Source organism: Peromyscus eremicus, chromosome 4 (assembly GCF_949786415.1).
Source record: "Peromyscus eremicus chromosome 4, PerEre_H2_v1, whole genome shotgun sequence".
NCBI lineage: Eukaryota > Metazoa > Chordata > Mammalia > Rodentia > Cricetidae > Peromyscus > Peromyscus eremicus.
The window spans coordinates 87,778,878-87,787,893 of NC_081419.1; the positions used below are offsets into that span (position 1 = coordinate 87,778,878).

Here is a 9,016-nt window from a genome sequence, read left to right on the forward strand (position 1 = left end):
GTGCTTGGATTACAAGTGTGTGCTGCCACATCTGGTTTGGGTGCATATTCCCTAGCAAATTGTTTTATTGAAGTGATTCATATTTCTCTACAGTTTGTGCACACAGTAAGACTGTATTTTGATTGTACTGTTGCAAAGACATAGATGTTTATAAAGATTGGTTTTCCTAAGTCTTCCCTTACCTGCTCTTCATCTTTGACTCTTTCTCTACATGGGTCCCTGGCAATTAGCACTTAAATGACTTTGAATTCCTCTTGAAAATGACCTTAATAAAAATCTTCCCCAGGTCTACATCACAAACTCCACATCCCTCCACCAGTCTCTGACTTGAGTAAGTTTTTTTTACCATCTATTTTCTTCCTCTTTCCCTCCACTACTGTCTCAACCACTGCAGTGTGGGTTCGTCCCATGCCCCTGATTCTTCACAGAACTGGCTTTGTCCAAAGCTCTAATAATTTCGGTGTGGCCATACCTATAGTCCCCTGAAAACACAGTGGTTCCTCTTTTTCTGGTCTTCCTTATGCTTTGTCTTTCTGACCAGTCTCTGTTCGCTTCTTTCTCTCACCCCCCTTCCATGTTTCTCAAACTCAGCAAGCTAGGCAAACACCCTACAATGGAGCTACTTCCCCAGCCCCCCAGTTCCCTTTACAGATTCCTGTCTACCTGGCCTTTCTGTGTTGAGCATTTTACGACTTTGTATTAGGTACTCTGTCTCCACATGTAATGTTTACTGGAACACCTCATTCACACCACAGCCTCAGCCACTCCTAACACGGAGATGATACCAAAAAGCCCTCCTTCACCCAGACATCTCTCCTGTGTTTTGCACATCCAGAGTGCCATCTTCACACCTCTTCCCAGACGCCCTGGATTGCCTTAAAGATAACCAACCATTTTCATCTTCCCTATCCCACATGCGTTTAAAACTTTTCTTATTGTCCAGGTGGCTGATCCACACAGGAAGACTAAAACCATTTTCCAGGGTGTTCTTAAAGAATTTCAGTAGTGTGTGCGATCTCAAGATAGCCTCAAAGGATGGAGGCCAAACTGGAGGCCCAGTTGTAGGCAAAGTGAGTAGCAAACACGTGTTCTCACTGATTCCTCTAGAGTGGGAAAAACCTAGAAAGACTTTAGTCAAGGTATCTGGGCCAAAAGACAGCTGTATTCCTTCTTCCTCTAACTGCAGAGAGAACTACCCAGAAACAAAGTGAGGCTCCTTTTCTGCCCTTCCATGTTTACTCTCCTCTTCCTCCAGCCTTTGATCAGGAGGCAAATATTGCCACTCTGTGGCAAGGTGGAGGTACTGCAGCTCCTTTATTTAACAAGCTCCTTAAAACCTGCCTGCTCCTCCAAGAATACTATCTTAAGAAGGAGCCCCCCCATTTGATATGATTTTTTTAAAAGTTTCTGTTCTCTTTATTTTGAAAAAAAATGAAGTTCCCAAATGTTTTAAAAATATTTTTGATATTTTTATGTTTAGCAATATAAATATACATTATTTAGAACCATCAAATGCTAATAATTATACATGTCTGTCTTAATGGTTTAAAACTTAGTGTTATTATAGCGCTAAGTGTCCAGTGGCTTAAAGTGTAGGGAAAGAAACAGCTGACACTGTAGGAGAACAGTTTGTTGTTGTTTTGTTATTTTTAACTCAAGGCTGTTAGTATTCTGTGAGCTAGACTACTGTCCTGGTTTGATCCACCCCGATTCACCAAGAGTGTCAGCGAGCAGAGACAGCTTCTGCTCTCCGAAGTCCTCAGCCTTAGCAAATGGCTCTCCGGGTCTGTCCTTGCGGCAGCCAGTAGCTTCCCTTGCCTCTGAGGGCAAAATGACAAGAGAAACATTTAGCTATGTCACAGAGCTCTGCTCCACGAGCTGGGAGAAGACACGGAGTGCCGAAACATCAGGTGCAGAGAGGCTGAGCAGTGGTGATGTCAGAAACAGGATTGGGAACCCAGGAGGCAGAGGCAGGAGTATGAGAAACTCAAGGTCATCCTTGGCTACATGAGGTGTTTGAGGCCAAGGTGGGCTATATAGGGTCCTGTCTCAAACACCCAATAAAGATTAACAAGCCAGCAAAGGGTGCATGCTGCTGCTAATGGACGGAGAGGAGGTGTCTTGTGGTCCTCTTATTAACAGCTCTTATGACTGCATGTGAAGGAAGCCTACGTCATCTGTAAGAAAATCACATTTCAGAGAAGTTACGGAGATCACACACACTAAGGAAATAGTGTGGACACGACACAGACTCGGTTTCCTTGCCATCAAAGCTCATGCTGTCCTTTATATAGGGCCACTTCCTAGCAGTCTTTACTTTGTCCTCTTACCTTGCCTTTGGCTAAGAATGTATACATTTGGAAGATGCTCCTACTCAGCTGTTTTCAAGGTACCTGCAGAGAAGTACTTAAGCTAAATAGAAACAAAGAAATTAATAACTTGCTAAAAGATGACACCACCAATAAGTGATGGAGTTAGCATTTAAATTAGGGAGCTTTTGTAACAGTTTTTACTAATAACAACCACATTAAATATTCTTTAAATTTACACAAGAATATGTGTACTGTGGGTGTTCTCTATAAAATTGGGGGGAGCACCTTTAAATGATTCTTCCTGATGCTGTTAGAGAATGGAAGGAGCTACTCCACATGGAGTATCCACTTAACTCTCTGAGCACACAATACAGACAGATGGATGAGTTGAAACAATGACATATTCACATAAATAAGAAGTAGGCCATCCAATTAAAACCCAGGATAGACTGGGAAGAACTCAGGATTTGTATTTAGTTCTTTTTTCTCACTATCTTTGGACTATTCCCTGTCAGGTTTCACCTCAGCTGTAAGAGGCAGAATTCTAAAATGGCTTCAAGATTCTTATCTGCTGAGCATGCAAAAGTCTGCCTTTGCACTCGGTGGAGACTGGCGATAACTGGGCTCTCATCTTAGGTAACAAAGGTGGTGAGAAAGTCACTCCCATGATTCTGTTGCATTGCCCCTATCAGACTAAAGGGGCTTATCCTAGAGAAGTAAAATACTACAAAGAACGTTCTTGCTCAGAATATTCTGCATGTTGTGAAATGGCATGCTGCTCAAGGGTGGCCTCTAAGAGCCCAAAGGGGCCCAGCTGACAGCCATCAAGCAAAAGGGAACTTCGGGTGACAGCCACATGGACACAAAGTCTGCCAATCACCATAATGAGAGTAAAAGATCCCACACCAGCTTGGTTGCGTTGCTGGTCAACACCTGAATTTAGCTTGGTGTGACTGAATGGAGTGAGACAGCGAATGCTGTGACCAGAGGTAACTGACAAGGGAAACCAATGACCTGGCTAGTGCTGTGGTAATTCTCTGTAGAGCCACAGTCAATGGAAGCACAAGTCAACAGTCATCCCTTAGGGGAGAGTTGAGTTCACTACGACAGCTCATTACTTCAAGAATAATGATGGGAACTCGTTAACTCCGATTTATGGTAACCCATGCTCTTTCATTCCTCCTTGCCTTTTCATCACGCCTCCCTGAGGACTTCCTATGCCAACTTCAAAACCCGGGTCAAATGTTACTTCTAAGAAGCATTTCCTTACAGGCTCCCCCCATTCCTGACCAGTCTCCTCTCTTTGTTCCATGGAAGCAGTGTGTATCAGGATACACTGTAATGACCTTTTGCCAGTTCCCTTCTCCCAGTTAGCCTGGGTCATTTAGGCCAGAGCTGCCCCAGCATCCTGCAGAATGGCAGGCACATGGAGGATGACACATAGTTGGATGCTGAGTGAAGAGAATGGGGTTCTTCATAAACAAGGCTTGGGCGGCAGGAAGAACCTTTTCCATGACAGCAGCAGAGCGATTAGCCGCGCGCTTCACTGGCAGAGAAAGGGCAGATATTTACCGTCTCAAACCAAAGCATTGAATAAACAGGAACAGGTGGCTGGTGCCATGAAGGCTTTAGATTCTCCCGAATTGAAGAATGGCAAGGAGTCCTATCTGATTTATCTTGCTGCAAGTCGTTCCCTGTAGTTGCATGCTTGCAGATTCAAATGATTTGGGTTAATCTCCTCCTGAGCTCAAATGCCAATCAAAATACACAGCAATTTCAATGGCTCAAAGTGATGGGCAACAAGGCAGAAATGGGAGTCATATATTAACACTATTCACAGCATACACAGACCTCTGGAGCAGACAACATTGTGAGCTAATCACCACAGGGAAAAGTATGCATCATCTATCCATCAGAAACAGCACTTTGCCAGATGTGGCTTTTGAGAGAACCCAACATGAGAATTCATATTTTTCTATGAGATCCATTGCCCACTCCCAAGGGGAAGACTCTTTTTATATATAAGTAAACAGCAAATAAATGAAATACAGTTTTCAACTTGAAGGTTTATAAGAACATTACCAGGAACTTGGGAAACTGGGAAAATTCACCAGAGAGGGAGTCTTGCCGTCCTCATGGCTGTGCCATGTATGTACCACCGTGCAGAATACAAAGGGGAAAGAGAGCCGGGGATACAGCTTAGCCCACAGAGTGCTTGCTTAGTATGTGGCCCACAGCCCCAGCTTCCCTCCTCAGCTTCTCAGGAAGTTGAGCTCCCATCCCCCATATCTTAGCACTTGGGAGGTAAAGGCAAGAGGATCAGGAGCTCAAGGTCATTCTTGACTACATAGGGAGTTCAAGGTGAGCCTGGTCTACATGAGATAGCCCAAACAATAAAATACCCCCCCCCCCAGCAAAACAAAAAACCCTGGTAAATGGAGGCTGTAGCCTCAGAAATATAATGGAAACATTGTCAGTTAGGTACAGTGCATACCTTCAATACTCTGTGGCCCAACAAGATTCATGGCCTGGTGAGCGGGGTATTCCACACGTGGCCTGGCAATGCCTAGCTGCTCCATAACGCCATGGAGCAGCCTCTGGATGTCTGTTTCAGAGACCCGATCAGGGGTCCGTGGACTATAAGCAAATGCTGGATTCCAGTCGAACATCAACCAAACCAAAAGGCCAGACAGCAGGACAGAGACCATCCTTGGGGCCATTTTTAACCTGCAGAAGAAAGGACCAAGTCTATAACTTGGCCAAATTGGCAACTGTAATAACACTACTGTGGTAATATAATCATGAATCACAGTTGAGGCTGAAGGACCACCCTGAAAGGAGCCTACAGTGAAAAATTCTAGAGGTTTGCGTTTGTGTCAAGTGTCCAAGGCAGGTAGGAAACCCCTGTGGGAAAGCAGTAAAGAGACCAAAGTGTCTAGGGTAAGCAAGTCCCTCTAACTTGCTACCTGAGACGTCTAAGCTGGAATAATGGTTCTCACACCCGTGGTCTGTTTTCCTTGCAATCTAAGTACTTTCTGTTTTGAGAAAAGGAGGGAACTCCTTTGAGAAAAGGAGAAAACTCAAAATACCAATTTTGAGTTTTCCCAATTTAAAAGAAGGAGTTAGGGAGATTTAATCAGTAAAAATTAAACACCACACACACACACACACACACACACAGAGTGAGAGAGAAAGAAAGTTCTGGAGTGGTGGCAAAGGGTATTTAACTCAGCCGACAAGCAATAGAAGATCCTGAGCAGAAGTACTGTGCAGCTCAGATGCTGCCCTGCCATGTGGGAGGTGACATGAAAGACACTTGCTTCACTGGGTGCCACCTAGGTGATGTTAGGCAAGTACCCCCGCCTCCCCTTCTGCGGAATGAGAATAGTAACAACCTGTCTTACAGAGTTATTGTTAGGATAAAGATCAAAATCATGGAAAGGAGCACGGAGCAATGCCGGGTGCACAGTGAGGCCCTGCACTTCTGTTCCCGTGTTGGCACCGTCGGCTCAGGGTTCACAGTTCTAGAAGCTGAGATCTGCGGAGGCGGCAGGGAGGAGAGGGAAGACAGTGAAATGGGGTGGGGGGTTGGGGGGGCGGGGATATGTGGGCTGTCAACCTGCCCTACATGTTGCTGTCCACGGACATGCCTGCAGAGCAAGGAAACAATATGTACACAGCGTCCCTGGAAGCTGCTTGTTTTGAATGGGTGCTTCAGGCAACAGCCAGATAAACCTTTTTGAGCATTCACAGGGGTAGGGATTGAAACAGTGGGGAACAAGCCAAGCATCGTTCCTAAAACCGAAATAAATATTCGCTTCAGCTAATGTCTTCTTTTTTCCCCCTGCAGCTAAAAGCCTTTCCTGGCCTTGCTCATCACTGGGCCGAGGACGGCTGTTTTAACAGCATAATCCACAGCTGTGATGAAAGGGCCAGATGCAGGAACCAGGCTCCATTATCTCCATCTTTCTCCATGAACTCCGAATACAGGATGTTTTCTTGACTGGCCAGCCAACTGATGAACTACCCAATCACCGCTCGGAACTCTTCCTCCCACCCCTTATTTATAGCCAACCCTTGTAATCCCCGCACCCATCCTTTGTCTGACCCCAGCCTCAAGTTCAAGGATTCCTGGAGGGCATCTTTCCCTACCTTAGGAACCCAAGTACTCCCGCGTTCTGCCGGCTGCCTAGCCTGAATGCTTCACCGAGGAACTCACCGTAGGGCCTCGGGCGAGCTTGTAGCAATCTGGTCCAAAGCAGGGAACTGACGAGCTGGATAGCTCCTGCGTCACCTCCCTCAGCATCCTAGCTCCACCCCGGCCCCGCCCCTAGCAGGTGGAGGAGGCCTTCCCAGAGTTCCTGAAAGGCATTCCAGACGCTTGCATCTCTGGCCTGGAGCCTGCACTCCACCGGGCATTCTGAGTGTCTCTTCACTGTAAGACTTCTCCTGGGCTCCCTTTCTGCATCAACCCCTACGAACGTCATTTACCGCCTTCATCAGTCTCAAGCAGCTACCTAAATGTAGACCACCACTACATAGCACACCTTTAATTTTGCCATCTTCTAGAATGATTTTTAAATTAGCATACAAACGGTTTCCTACTGACATGTTCATAAACCTCTTTTCTTGTATCTTTTCCTTATCCCCTCGCTTAAGCTTTCCCTTTCATAGTCCAATCCAGTCTCATGACCTACACTCCACAGACGGATAGAAAACTTAAGAGACCCATCTATGAGAGAATCTTTGTCCTGAATGTGGCAATGGCAGGGGTGACTAGGAAAAATCCAAGTCCTAAGGGGTCCTGGTGACAGTGCCACCTCTATTATACCTTTCCTTTAACCCCTCAGGGTACCTGGAGGTTCTGCTTCTGAAGTTCACCAGGAGAAACCATACTTCCAGGACATGCAGAACTTGCCCAAGCAAACCTGGAATTTATTATATTTTGTGGTGCCAGTGATGGGACCCAGATTCCTAACCCTGAAAGAAACCAAGTAGACACCACAAAGCCCATAAAACAGCTAGGACTGAGTCCTTTGGGGAAACTTCTGGGAAACAGTAAGTTCCATGATGAGGTTAGAATTCTGCTCTCGTCTTGCTGCAGCTCAGAGCAGCAAACCCATTAGCATTTTAATGCAATGAAGAGAGGCAGGGAGATTTGTGAGAGGCCTTCTGTGCAAAGCCAGGGAGCCTTCCCAGTGGTTTTTCTTCCCTGGATGCTTTTTGTTTCAATCAACATGACAAATAGCCCGCTGGCTCCAGGTTCAAAGCTTATGACAGTACGCAATGTTTATTACTAATGAATACTGTTTATCCTCAAGTTTTCTTCAAAATCGGTCAGTTATATTCAACCTAAGATTGGAAAAATGGGTTACCACATCTTGCTGGCCGTGTAGTCGCCTGAAACATACCAAAAATGTCTATAATTCACACTGTGCTGTAATTTAGACAGGGTATGTAAGCCTTCATTCTGCTGACAAAGTGCTGAGAGAAAGAAAAGAAATTTTATTTTGGCACACAACTGCTGAGATTTCAGTACATGACTGTGGGTTCCACTAGTTTATGAACACACAGTGAGTCAGAACAGGACGGTGGGAGCACATGGAGTCGGGATAAACAGTAGAACACACAGGTGTACTGCTCAAAGACACAGCCCCAGGGGACCTACTTCCTCCTCAAAGTTCTACATCAAAACAGTGCCACCAGCTAGGTACCAAGCTCTCAGCAAGAGCCTGTGGGTAACAACTCACATTCCAGCTCAAATACAAGAGTTTTCCCAGGCTGGTTGGTCTCAAGTGATCTTCACTTACCTCAGCCTCCGGAGGAGCCGTGACTACAGGCATGTACCAGTACACTTGACTAAGATTATATTTAAAATAAGGCATGACTCATATATATCCTATACTTGATGATTCTCAAAATCATACATTAAGTTCTCAGTGACCATAAGATGTTGCTCCCAGGAACCTAACTTTAGTTCTTTGTGTATTAAAATTTGCTCATTTCTTATAGAAGAACACATATTAGGTTTTTATACTTAAAAATGATAATTCTTGAAGTTACTGTACACATCACTTTTAACTTTGGAAAGCACAAATGTATACTCTTTGATCATATAGCCCATGAATTTAATAACAATCTTCATTTCATATAAAAAAATGAATACAAAGATGAAACCACATTTTTTTTTTTTTTTTTTTTTGGTTTTTCAAGACAGGGTTTCTCTGTGTAGCTTCGTGCCTTTCCTGGAACTCACTCTGTAGGCCAGGCAAACCTCGAACTCACAGAGGTCCACCTGCCTCTGCCTCCCGAGTGCTGGGATTAAAGTCATGCGCCACCACCGCCTGGCTGAAACCACATTTTAAAGCTTTTTCGACTCCCAAATATGAAATGATCTGGAATCTTAAGTGTCAAGGATTTTGTAGAATTTTTCTTCATTTTTAAAATTGAGATAAGAGCTCCATATCCCATGTCTCCAAATCCTGAGTGCTAGTTTTACAGGCATACTCCAGGCACTAGACACATTAACATCACAGAGGAATTCCTAGTATATGCTGAGAGTTCAAAATGTTTCAAATTTGTTTTTGTTTTTCAAGGCAGGGTTTCTCTGTGTAGTTTTGGTGCCTGTCCTGGATCTCGCTCTGTACACCAGGCTGGCCTTGATCTCACAGAGATCCACCTGGCTCTGCCTCCCGAGTGCTGGA

At 44.9% G+C, this 9,016-nt stretch overlaps 1 protein-coding gene across 1 annotated transcript in view; it reads right to left on the reverse strand.

Annotated features, from left to right (window-relative positions):
* The window catches only part of Scg5 (secretogranin V), a 45,806-nt gene extending 39,211 nt beyond the window's left edge, over nucleotides 1-6,595 (reverse strand). The window contains exons 1-2 of the mRNA XM_059261105.1: nucleotides 6,465-6,595; nucleotides 4,807-5,039 (exon numbers count right to left, since the gene is read on the reverse strand). Coding sequence (XP_059117088.1) covers nucleotides 4,807-5,032 — 226 coding nt within the window. The 5' untranslated portion in view covers nucleotides 5,033-5,039; nucleotides 6,465-6,595. The remainder of the gene's footprint in view (nucleotides 1-4,806; nucleotides 5,040-6,464) is intronic.
* Nucleotides 6,596-9,016: the final 2,421 nt, after the last annotated feature.